This window comes from Strix uralensis, chromosome 3 (genome assembly GCF_047716275.1).
Source record: "Strix uralensis isolate ZFMK-TIS-50842 chromosome 3, bStrUra1, whole genome shotgun sequence".
Classification (NCBI taxonomy): Eukaryota; Metazoa; Chordata; class Aves; order Strigiformes; family Strigidae; genus Strix; species Strix uralensis.
In genome coordinates, this window is record NC_133974.1 from 88,063,683 (window position 1) to 88,082,776 (window position 19,094).

General features: G+C 39.4%; 1 protein-coding gene across 1 annotated transcript in view; it reads right to left on the minus strand.

Annotated features, from left to right (window-relative positions):
* The window catches only part of PLD5 (phospholipase D family member 5), a 189,423-nt gene that overhangs the window by 14,548 nt on the left and 155,781 nt on the right, over positions 1 to 19,094 (minus strand). The window contains exon 6 of the mRNA XM_074863234.1: positions 3,276 to 3,473. Coding sequence (XP_074719335.1) covers positions 3,276 to 3,473 — 198 coding nt within the window. The remainder of the gene's footprint in view (positions 1 to 3,275; positions 3,474 to 19,094) is intronic.

A 19,094-nucleotide genomic window follows, 5' to 3' on the forward strand; every position in this document is an offset into this window, starting at 1 on the left:
CCACTTGTCCTTTTCTTAACACTTGGCCCTGACAGACCCTGCTGGCCTTCCTGCTGCTGTATCACCTTCTCACCTTTGTTATCTGATTGGGTTGCAGCTGACATCTAGATTACTATGTTTTCTTTAGAGACAGATCCTGGGGGTTTGATTAGTCTTTTCTTTCTATACAATGCCTGTCACAGGGGTTTCTTAATCATTGACTGGTGTTCTTAAGGATTTACTACAACTGAGTTCAGAAAATACTAGAAAATCAAGCATAGCAAGATTTCAAGACCAATATTCCAGATCCATTCCTGAATGCTAAAAACAACCAAAACCTCTTACATTTTATCAGCCAGTCTGGAAGACGATTTTGTTGCCAAGCAACACTAAGCCATGCTTCCCGAGTATAAGAAAAAAAAAATCAGTGACTGTGTGTTATGTTTGTTGTTTTATACAGCACAAACATTGAAAGTGAAATACATTTTCAAAGAATTAGTTTTGATTCAAGAAAAAGTGTAAAGTGATTTTGTTAAATATAATTTACATCTAGTATCTGAAACTTTTAGGAGGTTATTGCACTGAGATTTTATTCTTACACTCTTACTATTATCTTGAGCAGAAGTTTTAAGTTACAGAACAGCTAAAGAAAGAAATTCTTTGCATTGACTTTTTCAGATGCGTTCAATATAAAGACTAGAAAGTGAAAGACATTTAGAAGATAATTAGAAGAAAAACTTCTGTTAAAGCTTTTACTGTAACACTTGTGTTTGGGTATTCTACTTCTTACCCTGTGGTGCGGCTGACCTCCCTGTAGTCACAGAATATTGTAGTACTTTTCTCCATATTAGTTGAATAGTACTTGCTGTTCTGATCAAATACCCACTTGATACTTCTCTTCACCTACCAGAAACAGGCCTTATTCTCACTGGGCAAGAGTACCTTGCCATGCCCCTGCTCGAGGGGGAGTGCCATCCCAGACCCAAAGGTCTCCCAAAGAAGATGATGCTCCCAAAGGAAGGCAATGCAGGGCTGGGGAGGGAGTGGTGCCGCACTGGGCAAGGGCAGCACCACCACCCCTGCCCACAGGCAGGGCAGCGATGGCAGTAAGAGAACTACCTGGCTTGCAGAGACTTTCTTTTTATTAGTTCAGGGACAGACAGCGATGTTAACACTGGCTCCACCAAACCAGTCCAGTGCAACTCCAGGCCTGTCTTTCAGAGGGACATGCTTGCAAACATTAAGAATCTGCTAGTAGGTGAGAAATTTATTGAAGAACCTGTTTTCAGAAAGGAAAAAACAGCCCAACTGGCTGTGGCTACAAATTCAGGTAGCTCTTGGAGTGGGACTCCACTGGTCTGAGCTTCTGAGTACCAGTGACTCCTTCCTTAGGTTTTGTGAAGTGGAATTTCAAGAGAAGAGGCTTTTGTTGCCCACACAAAAGGAAAATACAAACCACAGGGAGGAAGTGAACGTTCTCAAACTGCAGAAGAGCAGTTTTTGTAGTCTCTCTCCACCTGTCTTTGTCTAGGATCCCAGATTCCTTAAAGTTGGCCTTACTCAGCTTTCCTTACTGTATGCCTCTCCAGGACTGGCTTTCAGCAGAATTTCTCCTTTTCTTAGAGATTGCTTAGAAGGGAGTAGGAGTTCATTTCACAGCTCCTTAGCTAACTGTCCAAAACTCAGTCTCTAATTTAAGCTAGTCCTTAAGACTCTCCAGAATCAATGGAAACGTATGCTTCTTCAGATGGCTATTAATTCTGGCTGTGTTAGGCACTTCCAGATTTTTACTCCAAAATAGCTCTTTGTGTCTCCACTGATTGTAGGAGTGTGAAAAATCCTGGACACCTGAGTGCTGCCTGGCTCCCAGCAAGTGAAGGTAAACCCTGCTCTGTATAACCACTCATCTGCACCATCCTCCCATGCTGGTGGCTGTGCAACTTAATAGTGTGCTACGTGCCTTGTGCTGTTTTAGACATAGCTGGCTATAAAGCAATAGGGTTTTGCCTCTTGTTGTATACAGAATGGTAAATAACTCTTAGCAACTTCATTATATTCCTGATTTTGAAGGGATTGGTTTTAGTCATGTAATTACCTCCAAAATGAAAGACACTCCACATCTTTCATCATCTCTATCACTCTGTGTACTTTTTTCCAGTTTTGCTACATCACTGCTGAGATGGAAGTCCACTCAATTTTTTCCCATAAAAAATACACACACAGACAGTGCTTCCATGGGGATTGCTGCTTGAATTTTGTAAATTTTAAAATGTCATTTAAAAATAAAGCTATAGTAGATAATGTTCTATAGAAGTATGAATGCTTTCAATGGAACAGGGTGAAGAGGATTAATCCTTATAAATGACACTGATAAAAATGCAAGCTCTGATATCAAGCTTATTCTGTATTATTTTAGATGCCTGATGAACAATGCATTTACTCCCAAGTCATTCACCTTCTATCTACTACTGTAAATAAATAACCTAGTTTGAAGGGTCTCCCTATAATTTTTTGAATGCAAGAGGAAAAGCTGTGAACATTACAGAGAAAGGGAAAAAGAATAATGCTCAAATGAAATCCTGCAGCATCCTCAGTCCTGGCAAATTGTATGTATGAACAATGTCACAGAAGTCAGCATAAAAAAAAAAAAATATTGTGATTTGCCTGTTCTGTGTCACAGGAAAAGGCAAATAACTTTTAAAAAACCTTTCAGTTACAGACTTCCGCACAAAAGCGTACCTATTGGAATAACCGTTTTCCTCGACAGCAGAATGATTTGGTTTTCCAGCATTATGAGACTACCAAACAAGTTCTGTCTTGTGTAGGTGACAGCTGTAGAGGTCTCATCTCTATAGATGGCTTTCCAGTCACTCACATGAATCTCAGTTTTGGTAGCTGCTTTTGGTTAAGGACATAGTGGTAATGTGCATCTTCTTCAGTTAGGGCCAATTTAGAGAAATACCTAAGTATAGGCTTAATTTACACCATATATGTTCCTATTAATGGCAATTCTTTTCCATGGTAATCTCTCCCTGACAGATACTGTCAGGGAGAACACAGCATTATGATGGACTTATTGCTGAGAACTGTGAACATCTCTGTATCAGTGAAAAGACACTTGAGATTCTTTCACAGATGCTACTAACACCTACCTAACCTGGTCTCACTACTCTGTAGTTCATAAAGGATAATATTAGGAGAATAAGCAGATGTTGTTTACAGGTCTTCCAAAAATCTGGTGCGTTAAATAAGTTTCTTCCCTTCCCCCCCTCTCTGCAACTCATTTCAGAACTTACCGACACAAAAGCTTCTGATTTTGTCTCGTTCAGCTGCAGTGTCAGTTTATTCTGAGTATCGTACACTCCATATAGTCTCTTAGACCAACTCGGAGGTATTTTATTCTTGTATCTTAATGAGCTATACAGGGCAAATATCCTTTGTAAATCCAGGACCAGGCAGCTACAGTTGTATACGATGACGCCAAGTTCCTTCATCTGTGAAATTAAAAGTTCATATCATTAGTGATGCTTTGGCTGATGGATCTGTGGAAGTACGCAGCAAGAACATAAAGTTTCTGAGGGGTATCTCCCAGCAGCGTGCCTTGAGCTCAGCGGTAGTATTGTTGACTGCAAGAACACTCCTAACAATACTCTTTTAAAGGCAAACACATAAGCTAAATCTTCAAAGTCAAGAGCGAGCAAAAGCTGTAACAGGGTTTGTATATTCCGTGTATGTCAGAGCTGCATGTTCTGATTGAATACAACACACCTTATGGACGGACACAACTTAGGCATGATACCCATTTGTCATAAGTACCATTTTTATTACAGGTGTTGCCCAAGGTTTACTACTCTTGGCTAGAGTATTTTTTATTGATTTACTATTTTTATATTATTTTGTTTACAGGAAAAGCATTCTTTCTGCTGGATGATGTAGGAGCACACACTGCTACCAGTGACAGTTTCTTACTTCAGAAACAATTTGTTTTATGTGAGTTCTGGAAAAGGAAAGAAGTGGACATCAGTTACTTCTCTGCTGAAGAAGGACTATGATGCTCCAGCTTCAGTTAAAAGGATGCAAACCCAGGTGTTTAATCCTATCAGTAGCTAAATTTACTGTGCTATTAAATCCAGCATGATCCAGTATATAGTCTACACAATTAGGACACAGAAAGGTTGGGTTCTTAACTCCCTCACTGCTATGGTATGGTACCTCACCTAGGTTACTCCAAATTTCTGGGTGACAAGTTTCTTCACATGTAAAAATGGAGATATCATTACTCTTCTCTCATGATAAGTACTCTGCAAGCATCCACATTCTCACATACAAAGTAGGAGGAAAAATAGCCCAAATACATATAGACATCATAGTACAATTAAATACTTTAATCTTCTATGGACACAGTCTCACTTCTCCCTTTAAGTAAAAGCATGTCTCCTGGTCATCATAAATCTTGGTTTGGCAGAGATCGATTAATTGCACATCCCTAGTACTTAAGTTGCTGACAGAATTTCATTTATAAGCATATTGCCTGGCTTCTGTAATCAAAGTGTAACTGCATGCACTCTCTCCCTTCCTTTGCTTTGTAATAACTCAGGAAAGCACTGCTGTGGGCACACATGCTATTGACCTCTCATTATCTGCATTTCACACTAGTTCAGCCATCTCCAAAAATAAAGCGAGAAGAAAACCTTCATGTATCTGTTGGAAAACAATATGTAGGATAAATATTTAAAGGATCCATGCTGGCATTTCTGCAAGCAAACTCTCTTGGTAGCATGTCTCAGAAGTCTGCCTGGCATGAAGAAGAAGATAAGAGGAGTATGAACTTCCCATATGCTCATCCTTTGACACCAAAAAAATCCCCACTGGTTTTATTCCCTTAGATGAGATCCCCACAGTCACATGGAGCAGGTTCTGGTAGGAGCGTATCTTTTTGTAAAGCCTGTGGGAAGTCTGAACCCCATACTAATGTTATCTCAAAGCTTGATCCTGTGCAGTTCTCCCTGACTGCAGATGAGAACCACTCTGCAAGAGCGGTCAGAGGAAGGGAAGTGAAGGATAGAATTGACCTTCACTCTCTATGGTGGGTGAAAGGAAAGAACACATCCCAGTGCTCCAATGAGAAAGAAACTCGATGGGTGACACCTTCTTCAGGTTCCCGACCTGGAAATACCACATACATAACAATATACAACACTGAGTGATCTTATTCCCAAATACTGAATAGTTTCAACCACTGGAACATTACCTAATATTCTTACTGCCTAAATTAAATTATTTCTGCAAGCTTCTTTAATTCAGAAAAAATATGGAATTCCTCCATTAGCCTGCACAACCTGAAATTTGTGGATAGTTGGAAAATACAGACTACTTGCTGCACTGCAGCCTTTAATTTATGGATAAGCCAGTAAATTCATTTTCATGATAAACATAAATTATTCCAAGCTATGCCCAACATCCTCATCAAACAGCCTATTTAGAATAACATCTTTGGTTCTTCCCCTGGGTGCTGGTATCTTTGAGGACACTCCTGTATTCAGTTCTAGGGTGTCCCTGTACTCTATGCACTGTTTGTCTCCAAACATTTTAAACTATACATTATCACTGTTTTCACTGTGTGCTGCCAATACTCCTCTCTTAATTGCCAGGCATGCCATTGCAAAGGACTTACTAATAGTATTCTGTTACATGTATCTGCATAATGTGGTTTAATCGGCTTTTCATGGCTGTTAGTTGATTCTGACATAATTATGTGGTTACAGTTTTCCTTTCATTTATCAGTCCCGTTATTACTGCTCTGCTTTATCCCTTCCATTAAAAGTAAAGATAAAATAGTGTCCTCACAGTACACCAGAAGCTGCCAGGATCGCATCTGTGTGAGAAGCTCTCCTTGGAGCAGGAGTGCTTGCAGTGTGTCCTCTCCCTGTGAATTAAATGATTGCCCTTCTGCCTAAGTGCTTCCTCATGTACAGAGACAGGGAGGAAGCTGGGGGCAGTAATGGGGTTTTTTAAGTGCAGTTTTTACAGATCACCACCTAGTCTGACTGTAAAATGAAGCATTAGCCATGCCTTACCGCCAGCCTCCCCCCACGAACAGAAGCACACAGGGACCAGCCCGTTTTGCCCAGGAACTTGACACTCCCCCATGGGAGCAGATGTCTGCCCTGGCTGAGGCCCTGCCACTCACCCACTCGCAGCGGTTACACTCAAATCGCAGACTGGAACAGAGCCATTTCAAGAGATGTATTTACAGTGCAGTAATGAACCCTGTCTTCCCACGGCGTTGTCTTGCAGTTGGCTTCTCTGGTGGCAAGCACTGATCAAAGCTTTTCTTGCTTCTGAAGCCGTGATAAGCACTTTTGCCCCACTGGATTCCCTGGTACACGATACAGGCTGAGCTCCTCCTTTCCCTCTCTGGGAAAACACAGCGATCCTCTTTATCCAGCTGACTGTTTTCATTAAGCTTTTATGTACTTAAGGTTCAGATTTGACCGAACCTGAAAAGTAGATTCAAAGTTACTGGAAGAAGGCAGATAGCAACTCTGATGCTTATTGCGCAGACTTAATTTCCTTAAGAAACCAGGTTAGATGTCAGCCTGTCACCTCATAACCGTCTTGGTTTACATATGATACAACACCTTGGAATGAGAACAAGACAAACAGTGCGCACATGTATGCAGTAAAACCCCAGTCATCTCCTTTCTTGTAGAACAGCCCCAAGAGGTTTGGAAACAAAAAAAAAATACTGTTTAAGAAGCGTCTGCCACGCTGAGCCTATTTTTACTCCCACACTCTGAGGTGAGGAGAGACTGCTCTTTTTCCAGTTAATCACAAAGCCTATCATCCTGGAGGCACTGCAGAGAGGGGGCAGCAGGGATGTGCTGGAGACAGGTTTAGTATGAAGCGGTATGTCATCTAGATAACGGAAAAGACTTTCTCTTTGGTTTGAGAGATGCTGTTATTACTGACCTATTTTTTTCTAAAAAATAGTCTCAGAGGAGCAGCAGAAAAAAACATTTATATCGAAAGAATCAAAATCTGACTGTTGCTCCCTGGCTTGTAGTGACTGAAACCTGCAGCTAAGCATCATCTGAGGTATCTGTTAAGGTAAAATCCTTCAGGGCAAGAGCTCTTAAGGCAAGGTTAAGTATTTCTTCATCCCGAGTTTTAAAAGCAACTAACACAGTAACGAAAACATCACTTAGAAAATTAAAGTGAAGAAGATCTCAAGAAATCAAAACATTAGTTAAACTAAGGAAGATAAATCTGAAATGAAAATAAAGAGTCACAGATTTGATTACCTCAAAATGCAACTGAAATATTTGGATGTTAAAGTTGCAGCATTGCTTATGAATGACATTTTCAGGGCATGTGCTGTGGACTGGAATGTTTTTCTGGATAGAGCATTTTATGTCCTCTCATGAGCAGGCTTCTTTCCCTCTTTGATAAGAACCACCATGAGTGCTCTTCTCAAAGAATGAAAAACATGGGAGCTGGTTTTCCTTGTTCTTCCCCAAGCCATTTACATTTGTGCGGAGCAACTGTTAAAGGCTACCAAATCACTGGTTCTCTTTCTCGTCAACAAGGGCTTTCTTAAAGCACCAGAGAAGTGAATGGCTACACAAGGCTCAAGAAATGGTGGCTTAAACCCACTGTACAACGACGCTCTAACTACAGAAATCAGTGAAGCTACAAGAAGTAATATGGTCTAGCTAGAAAAATAGTGATTACTATGACAAGAGAAGGAATTCCTTACTAGACTGGACAAAGAGCAAGATTTCACAGACAGGAATTTTTGCTTGTACATTTGTAGGCATCGTATACAAAATGAAAAAAACACTGGAAAAGAAGCTAAACAATACAGATTGTGGACCCATAACAGTGTAAGCTTCCTAAACTGAGAAAGAGTGTTAGCAAGACTTCTCAAATACATTTGGATCATGGGTTAGACGGGGTGTACGATGTGTCCTTATCCTGCACTGTGCAGACTAGACAGTGTGGTTTATATTTACCTTGAGCTCACTCTAAGAGACAACCCCACTGTGTAGGCAAGGTACTATTTGACCTACATAAGAGTGGCACAATCTGGTTCACAGCTTGCAATATCTGAATTATGGTAAATGTAGCAGGAGGCTTTAGAAAACTCCTTGTTAATTTCTTTTAAAGAAAAAGTTTTTAGTAATTGCTCACACTTGAGCCTGATCCTGAAAATGATAGGCAGCTCTCCTCAGGCATTAACTGCCATTTGCCCAAAAGCTCTGGCCACTGGCAGGGGCTGTGCAACCATTGCCTGTGCTACAGAAACTCTGGATTAACTACAGGTAGTCTATTGCACACTAAATTTACTCAGTAGACTTTTCATATACAGGACTGTGTATGCATCTCACATTTGCTTGTGTTTGAAAATGTATTTAATTATCCTTTCAAGCCTGTGACTTTTAATGACCAATTTCCAAATGAATGACCAAGGAAAACCAGAATCACAACAGGGGTGAGTAATGCAGTACCAAAAAGCATGCTATACTGATAAATCAATTACTAAGGCCTAAAAGGACCTAAGATTTTCAATAGATGCTAAAGAAAAATAATATACAATGTATTAATTACCACCTTAGAGCCGACCACAGCTATTTACAGTAGTAAATTCATTATCTTTTCATAAAATGTGCTCTAATTATTTCATTAGCCTGCACTCCAAACACATGTTGGTTTTTTTTTCACTTGGTTGTCAGTCTTACCTGACGCCTACTGCAAACCTCCCTTATGTTTTCATCTGGTATCATTCAATGCTCAGTGAATCTTTTCCAATCACACATAACATCACCTTAAGGCTGCCTTCTGCGCAGCTGTTCTTTACCTCTCACCAAAACCTGCTGAGCAGGTATGTGTGCCAGTCCCATGCCAGGCACAGGTAACAGCTGAGCAGTGGCCTGTGGCAGCAGTGCAGGAGGGGAAGGGCGTCCTCATGGGAGCGACCATCACCAACAGAGAGAGAAAGAGACAAAGAGATTTGAGAAAGGTAAAAGTGTTTCTTTGTGCAGTATTGTTTGACGTGACTGTTGTAGCAGACTTTGCTATAACAGAATTACAGGAGTAGTGCTCATCACAAATTCCTTAAGTGTAGTAGACCCCATTCAGATAGCCGTCATTTTGATGTAAACCAAAAATGCAACCCGATGCTGCAGAGGCTGAGATGACACACTGCCTGGCTCTTCTCTCACAAAACCTATGCAGGTATTAGAGTACACCAAATCAGCAAAAGCATGTACCTCAGCTAACACTTCTCTAGAAATTGCAACCTATCCTCGTGCATCCTGAGCCCAATTCTCTCTCCATGCTTGGCTAGTAAAACAGTGCAGAAGCTTCACAGCTTTGTTATGTTAAAATCAAAAGTAATTCAGTGAAATCCAAATCCAGCACAGTCCTGCTTCTGCTCTGGGTTCCAGTTTTTCCTCTTTTTCCTTCCATGTTGGTAAGAACATGGGAGCTACACTACTGTTGGGAAATACTAAATAGAAAAGATTAATACAAATGGTAAAGCACTGTATAAACTCTGTCTAGCTTAAACTATGTGAGAGTGAAGTAATGCAAAATTTAAATTAACAGTATCTTTGGATGCCAGAAATCATCTAGGGCACAATAAATGTTCCTTCTTGAATTCCTTGTTATTTTGAAAACTGCAAACTGCTTTTGAAGATTACTCAAAGAATTCAAACAGATTAAATTTTGAGATTAACTGTGTCACTGTAACTATTGTTCCTATTTTCTATAGACACTTTTATTGAATAAATGGTATTTTGAAACCCCTAGATTCAATTCTTAACCATTCTCCAGTGAATCACTTTGTGAGTCTTGCACATGGATATTTCTTGTGCCTGGCCTATGCCCCACAGCTGTCATCTAAGGCCAAAGGTTAACTTTTTATCATCTTGGTTTAAAGTGATTTGAAAATAATCTGCAGACAGAATTTCTACTGAACTAGAAAAAAAAAGTCCCTTCCACTTGACATAATAATGCAGTCTCAACCTGAGCTGGAACTCGATCCCATCACTGAAAACGAAAAAACTGTCATTCAAGCCACTGTACTGGAAATAAATCTGAGCATGTGATCAAGAAGAGGTGATGTATTCAATAGAGAGTGCACCCAGCATTGGCCTTGAATTTCAGTATAAAGCCGTGACATGCTCTCACTAAAGCAAAGGAAGGGACATGAGTAGACTGACTGTACCCCATTGGAACTGGTGAAGTACATTTGAATTGGCAGCCACTAGCAGTCCACTGGTCTTTAATTCTCACCTTTAAAAAGAGCATTTGATAGATTTAGGTCTGTGGGGTTCTTGCAGAATAAAAGTCCCAGAGAATTTACAATGTCATACATTATTTTTACTTTTATTACCTAATGGCAAAAATCTGCTACAATAAGGGAGAAGAGATATTTTAGGAGCTGATAATTTTTGTGTCCCATTCCTTTTTCTGCTGGTCCGTAGGCCAAGAACACAAAACTGCACAGTGATGCTCTACTAATTTCCACTTCACCTTATATTCAGTAGATAGTTCCATCATTATTTTGCATAGCACCCTGATCTTAAGAAAACCATGCTGAAAAAAGGATTAGGTTCAGCATTTCATTTCTGCTGAAAGGTACTGCCACTGAGATACAAAGCAAACTAGACACCCATGCAGAAGGGGGTCTCGTTTTAAAATAGTGTGGTTTAAAAAGAACTTCATGGGGAGGTGGTAGTAATACATCTTCAAAGCAGAAAACCAGAAATCCCCCGTGTCCTTGTGACATTAGGAAAAAAAAAAAAAATCATCACAATTTTTCTTTTTCAGCCATCTGCTCTATTGATACAGACAACTCAGCAAAAATAAATCTGTACAAACAATCCACATAAAATTTGTTTAAACCATGGACCACTCTTTGATGATGTTAATGTAGAACCTAACACAGAACTGAGAGTGCAAGTTTGGGGTTTCTTACTGCAGTTGAAGCAGCTCACTAATGAACCAAGCCTGACACATTGCTACTTGTCAGAGCAAGCTAAAAGGCAGAACTGAATCAGTTAAAAATTCCTTGCTATATAGCCTATCAGCATAATTAATATCACTTGGCATAATCACAGCCTAATTTATCATTTTCAAATGACTTTTCAGTTTACAGTTTCATTACCCCCTCAAAGCAAGCACAAGTGTCTCTTTAGGGAAAAAGCAAGCTTGCAACTGCAAGAAACCATTTTTCCAGGATCATGTTTGATTTATTTCTTGTTTTACTGCAGGAAATCTAATTAATATGAATTATAATTTGATTCTCTTTCTCTTTTGAAACACAGTTTTTGTTCCTTATATCAAAGGAAAGTGCAGGCTGGGAAGAAAAGGACTACATTGTGCTGGCCTCCATCTCACTGCTGGCAAGCTGCATCACATTTCAGTACTGGTGTCATTCATGTGACATTAAACAATTTACTACCTCAGTGGAACCATAAAAAAATTAAAAGGTGAAGTGAAGGATCCTGCTAGCTTCTGGAAAGGCCTGGACTCTCCTTTACCACACACACGTGCATACCTCCCATTGCCTCTTTCCATCCTTCCTGCATCGGAGCCTGTCCTGCCAGCCCTTATTCTTGCATTCTCCTCACGCAGCTGGAAATCACAGCACGAGCTCTTAGTATTTGTTCTCATCCTATGTAATGCTACAAAGGGACAGCCTGCGTACGTCTTCTGTGTACCACACAGAGAGAAGAGTGCAAAGGACTGACCTCAGAATAAGGACAATATTTATGTCTAAACATTTCTTTCCAAGTGCACAGTTTCTTTGGGGCTTTCAGATTTGTGGGCTTCAGGGAAATGCAACAGCACGTAGTTGACGAATTGGATGCATTATTTATAACATTACTGACACACACAGTGGGTTTTCGTTTTGCAAACCAAATAGGGATTGGTGGCAGGCATGCTGTGGACACAAACTGGGACAATGACATTGCATATGAATTATTGCTGTAACTGTTGAGCCTTGCCAGACTACCTGATCAGAATTAGAAACCTCTTCTCTTGATGTAAGCAGAGGGCCAAAGGCTCTAATTAATTTTTGACTGAGCCTTGATTAAATTCAGTGTACAGGACCTTGAGGTAAGCTAGGAATCCAAGCAGTTTAGATAGGTAAGGTAATTTAGCGACAGAGTACATAGGCAGCCTCAGAACAATGGCTAGTCTGTATGAAAATCTGTCTCAGAAATCCATACTTGCTCTTTGTCCTATTCTTCTGAGTAGCCACCTTAGATATTTGTGGGGTTTCTGGCTGCTTCAACACGGAAGCAACGTCTCCTGTAATGATGGGGTCCTGGTATATGGTCCTAGGAAGAAAACTTGGAATTAAATTAATACATCATATTCGTGCCTCCTGACCCTAACAGTAAAATTGGGAACACATTGATTCATGCTTCCTTAATCCCTTCTTTCTGCTAAAGCACTATGTTGCACATACAGCCTAAAGGTCATATGGGTCATCTGAAAAGCCTCTTTGTACTTGGTGGATTCAGCTGAGGTGTCAGCTGGCTGCTACTACATGAACAAAGAGTAATAATGCATGCTATGGCTATATTATCACAAGAAAGAGGAATATTAATCTGGTTATTGTGTAAGGTCATGACCTGGGTGTTTTGTCCTATCTCAAATCACAGCAGATGCTGCCCCTGTGGATGTAAAAATTGTTTATTTATAAATAATGTGTAACACCCCTTGCGCAAGAAACAGAATTATTGTGTGCCAAAGATGTCAGAGATTTAATATGCTAATAAAAGTCAGCATAGCTCTTACATAAGCTAACATTAAACAGAATGAAGAGGAAAAAAAACCCCACATAAAACAAGTGTGAGACAACTTTAAGGCTTGATACCATTTCCATCTGCAATATTGTGTAATAATCACTTTAACTTTATAGGAAAAGAAAAGAAATATCTGAAAAGATACCTGAAAAGATGTTATTCCCATTCAGCATTAACACTAACTTCCAGTCTTAGAACTAGAAGGTCAAATTTATTTCTCAATTTCTGTTTAAATTGAGTTTTGTTGTACAGCACAGATAGAGTTGAAGGTAATAAAATGTAAGTCACAATGATAAAAGATGTTTTCAATACGTTTAAGCAGAACATACATCATGAAACTGTAGTATATGTTCATGTGGTATATGACATATATATGGCATACATAGGTTCTGTACCTGTGCTGCAGATCTACTTACAAAATGATTTGCTACCCAATCGTAGAAATCTCCCATACCATTAAATTTGAAAGAAATGCCTAATAAGTCATTATACTGATTAGAAAAACTTGACTGTCCAATACAGGGATTCTCATGACTTCTGCAATTTTCTGAAGATACACCTCACATTTCTCTTTGCATGCGCTGCCTGCCCAATACACCCCGCCTCAAGCAAGGATTAATAGTTGCCACTGAGCAGTTCCAGGGAAACATCAATTTCATTGTTTTGGTGACTGCTGTTTACTCAGCAAAGTTAAGAAAGGTGACTGCAAGATGACTTCCAAACTAGGCCTAGATGCTTATGACGACAACATCAAAACCTGAAAAGGTTTAGTGATGCCATTAATTCTGCACATTCATATGGAAGGAATGCTTTGTCAGAATCTGTTTTGTTCTGCTTGATGACTTCTGGATATAGAAAGATGAGATTTTACACTGAACTGCAGAACCATTTCTTTTCGTAGAATGACTGAAATGGTTGTCCTTCCTTGTCCTGACTCATGGACATTTATGGCACAGTATTTCAGCCTGATGTGAGTCTTTTTCACAGGACAATACTAAATCCAGTTTTCTATGAAAAGATTCAACTGTTAAAGTGGGAGGTGACTGGGCTGCTACATTTGGGAGCCTTTCGGAGTTGTGGCAGTTCTGAAAGAAGATATTTATCTAGAAGGGAACTATCATCTGTGCAATATCAAAGTGTGTGTGCGTGGGTGGAACCACATATTGGGAATACACTTTCATGATTATTTTAATGTTGCTATTTTAATTGTTTAGTTGAACAAGACTGATCTGATGGCATATGCTAATAACTAAATCCCTCTGAGAGGAATCTGCCTCCATTCATTAACATCACTGACCAAGATTAGTTGCCAGCAAGTTCTTGTGGGAGATGACAGAAAGACTGTGGTGCATTAGCTCCCCCTCAGAGATTCAGCTGGGTTTTAATGAACAAGTTCTCTTGCAGCACAACATAAATCACATTTTTTGGAAAGTGGTGGAATTTACTGCCTTTCTTACATCTGTGTAAGTTTACTGATTATTTAAGACTCTACCACCAGCTGTTGAGCCAGATGCTGGAACCCCTGGACCAGACTGTTTGGCCTGGATTTTTATCTAGGACAAACAAAATGATTAAAAGTTGGGCCAACCTAAATGATTCCATGATTGTAAAAGGCCACACTGGTCTTAAGAGCTCTGCCTCTGCAGGCATGCCTACTTGTTAGCTGCTGAACTCCAGCAGTAGGCTCTGGCACAGAAGTACAGCACAAACACTTTTGCCCTGTCCATGCAATCTGGCTTGGACTTGAGAACAGCAGTGGGCAGGACACATAAGTGCAAACAAGTCAAGTTCTGCTGCCCCTACTTTGTGCAGGCTGCCTGCAAGCCAGCTCTGGTGAAGAAAAAATAAAGCCATTCTAGGGCAGCACCTGCATTAATACACGTTTCTGTCTCAGCACATCTTACTATTTCAGGGTTTCTTAATGAACACAACACAAATGAAACTACAGGACTTAAGTGCAAGTGGCTGGAGGATCTATATATTCAAATCGAGCCCTTCTGCTTTACTGATTACTGCAGACAGGCCTTATAGAGGTATGCCAGGAAACCATTCTCACCACTGGGACCAATGCCTTTTTTTAAAACATTTTTTAAAAGCAAGACAACTGCCTGGTGCACTATTTGTGATGCAGTTTCTGGGAGATGCTCCCAAACAGTTTTCGCAAATTTTAATAGCTTAACTCTTGGGGTCCTGAGTCTTATCTCCAGGCTATGAGCTCATGCAAGCACATCTCACCACACTGCCCACTTGTTTGCTACAAGATAGCAGCAGAGGTCTTTAAAGCTGTCTCTAGTTTTTCACACACTTGTATGGATTATTTTCTATCCCCTCTGTGGATAGAACACCTCTGTGGTGGTGTACAGTGTGTGTTCTGCCACCAAATTCCTGCATGCCTCCAGTTCCCTAAACACTTCTAGAACCCATCCAAAACTCTCGAGTCTGATAATCCTGATGCACTGATATTATTTGACAAGTAATCTGAGGGACCACTCATAAACCAGAACCAGACACGCTCTCTTTGCAACATCTTCTATGACTCTTAATTATTTTAAGATGTAGTGATGGCATGGCAAGTATTAAAAAGCAAATTTTCCTGAAGAAAGAACTTCCTCTTTTCCTTTGGATTGTGGAGATCCAACTACCTGAATATCCCATACTGCTTTGAAAAGAAGGGAGTTTATCTGTTCAAACTAGATATTCCATCATTTTGCTCTGCAGGTTTATTATTTATTGATTTACAAGTTATTATTGATTACTCCAATGGTAGATAAACCTGTTCTACAGAACTTTCACAGCAACTGAAAAAAAAATTATGAGAAGAAAATAGATCTGTAATTTCAGAGGTCAGAGACAGAGTAATGAGCATACTCCTACAGTCAACAGAAAACAAATAAAAATATGCAGCAAGCTGTATTTTGCCCTCTCTCACACTAAATACAAACACACAATGCAGATGATGCATGCAAGAATGGAGCACAACAATGGGAGAAGTACGATAAACAGGAACAGCTTCCGAGCACCTCGGAGCTGGAAATCGGCTCTGCATCTAGAAAAACTAGCCAAGCTGGGGAGGCACGAGAAGTCTTTATGGCTCCAAGTGGAAGATGAATATACAGCCCCACGCCGTTTGCAGTCACTAGATCACAAAAACAGAAGCGCACAAGAGTGAGGAGGAACCAAAAGCACTACCAGGCAGTAGCAGAAGTACGTGCAGAACACAAGCAGAGCAGCCACATTACCCATGTTCCTGTCCAGCTTTACCCAGCCCTCTGTAAGCAGTGCACAAGAATGCTAGCGAGAGACAAACAGCCCATTTGCTTCATTTGTAAATGCTGGATGATCAGATAATAAATTTCAAGCAGAGTAAACCTAATGGGCAATACCAACTGTGCTGATTCCCTAGATGCAACAGAGAAAAAGTGGCCTATCTCAATTAAAGAATAAAACAAAACATCAGACTTCCAAAAATACAAACTTTACACCATGATAAATGCATACTGTGAGTTCTGCACATTTCCAAGAGCAACGTATCCTACCCACCCCTCCCCCAAAAGAGGAAATTAAAAAGAAAAGCTGCTATTTTGGACAGGTAACAGTCATCAAACTGCTTTAGATTTGATCAAAGATGGAGACCCTAGCCAAAAGCTCTTAGTGAAAATAATAAACATATTTTCAGCCAGTCTTTTGAAGGACAAGCTGTAATAGCATCACAGCAGTTTCAACAATACAACTAGCTTTCAACGCAGCGAGAAATAAAAACACAAAAAAAGGTATTTAACTGTCATCAATACAGCTCTGTAATATCTACTTAGACCTGTTTTCTTCACATCTTGACTCATTCATCTATGCTTGAAGATCTGGGTTGCACTTTTATGTTATCCTTATAATATTAGCTAGTTCTGGAAATAATCCCATTGAAATAAATCAGATTAGCATCATAAATTTTTTTTAAGGATTGGATCACATGGCTAACAATATACCAAAGTTTTTTAGAAGCAGATATTCTCTGTCATATATAAGAGATATTATTTAACACAGAAATATGAATTTAGATAAAATATACTGGTATCCTGTAGCACGTACTTTCAGTCTAATATTTACCCATCTGAGCTTGACTGAACCTTGGTGGATGATGAAGAGCCTTGTTTCCTGTTATAAGACACTTGAGACTGTGCTCAATTTACTAATAGTGATATGATACTGAACACCATTGGGACAGTAAGAAAATTAAGCAAAGTATTAGAAGATGATGGCAAGGATTGGCAATGGTCTAAACTGCGCATTAGGGACATAACTGTAGTTCATACTAGAACAACATTATATCAAATGGAAACTCTCAATGTAACTTTTGCTTGAGTGAAAAGATGTAATTCCACTAACCATCAGACAAAGTATCTTATCTCAAAAGGACCAGATGCTCCATTACATAACTTCAAGAGACTCATTTAGATAAAAGTTCAAAAACATGACTGACTGATTATAGTGTGCTTTTTACTCTATGCAGTTCTGTAAAGATAGGATGCAACTGTCATTAACAGAAATTGCAAATGGGCAGATCATGTCTTGGTGATCAGTTTGGAGAGGGGGCTCCACTATAGCAAGATTTTGGGGAAACTGGAAATAAATGAGATCATTGTGATGTAGTTTCAGGTATATAGAAGTCCAGTATTTATTACATATTGGTTTTATGGGAGGACAATTTTGATCACACAAATAAATAGAAGCTACAGTGTTCAAGGATGTACTTTTAGGAAATGACCATTCCCTCTTCCCTGAGAGAGATACATAAAAAGAAGCACAGGTTGCATTTGCTCCTGGCAGCATTCCAGAGCTTCCTGAATTTTGGGAAAGTTTTGATTTGGATCTATATCCCCAGAAACAGAGACCAAGAAAATAAGGAATAACCCCAGGATGAGTTTTGTCACTCTCTAAGTGCGGCCTTAGAGCTGTGACTCCACCACATGAGCCCCTTCAATATAATTGGGATGAGACTTGAGTAAAGAACCACATGGTTTACTTCCAACTGATTTTAGCCCCAACAGGCAATCAAAGGGTTGCTCCTCCAATATTCCCACAATCCTGAATCGCCCCTAAACTGCCCTTTTAGATGCAGCTCTCAATACCTGAGATACCATATTCATCTCTCAACTTTTGTCATCTCAGAGTAGGAAGAAAAAGAGGTTAAGGGATTTTATCAGTCTTTGTCACAGAAGACGAGAAGAGGAGGAGGAGAAGGTGTTAGAGAAGAATTTTAACCAATGCTTTTGTCTCTTTTTTTCTGTGTTATAAGGAGGAGAGCCTGAACAACTAAATTGAAACCCCCAGTGTCTCTCAATCCAGTTCTGTCCTGCGCAGCAATATTCCAAGTGCTCCTGGAGCCATCCTACTGCAAGCCTTCCTATAGCCAAGTCCAAAACACTAATTCATACAAAATATTGGCAAATCAAATATTGGCTTGTCGTTTTTACTTAAAATTGACACATGCAAAAAGTGTATCTTTTGATTGACTGGAGTTTTTGGCTGGTTTTTCTTTTTTCGTTTGTGGGGTTTTGGGTTTTTTTTCCCCCAATAACTATAGGGTCCTTAATTTCAAAAAATTCAGAATCCAATATACTTTCACTGTAAGTATGCACTACATTATTCATATTTATCATAAAAAGCATAACTTTGTTTATCTACTGTATCTACAGATGCTTAATAAACCATTTTCAAATAATTAATACTTGTAGCTCTCAACATCTCACATAGTTGATTTGACTGTTGATTCAACTGAATTAACAGAATAAAATAATTGGACAACTTATTTCTTATTCTTCAAATTTAATTGATAATTCATAATTGCTACAACTTTCACATACTATAGGAGTCAATCCAAGAGAGCGAAGTACATTTTACATAATAATATCATAATGAAAAAGAACTCCATAGAGAGTTTATCATTCACACACTGTCACACATCTCACCTTCTACACTATTTTGGTCCTCTTGAATATTTATTTAATGTCTTCAGTGCATCAAGTAAAACCTTAACTCCTCAGATAAAATGCATCACTGTTTCCAACCTGATAAACAGTGTTGGGACAGTTTATCTGGTTTCCTAATTACACTAAATTATGTACATACAATCAGCAATTTCTAATTTATAACACCAAGTGAATAAGAGGAGGATGGAGAGGAAAGTGCCTGAAAAGGAAATACTGTTGTTTAGTAGTCCTGTCAGATACACAGCTGTCACATGGGACACTTTAAAAAGTGCTCCAAGGCACTGCTGAGAGTCAGCAAGAACAAATC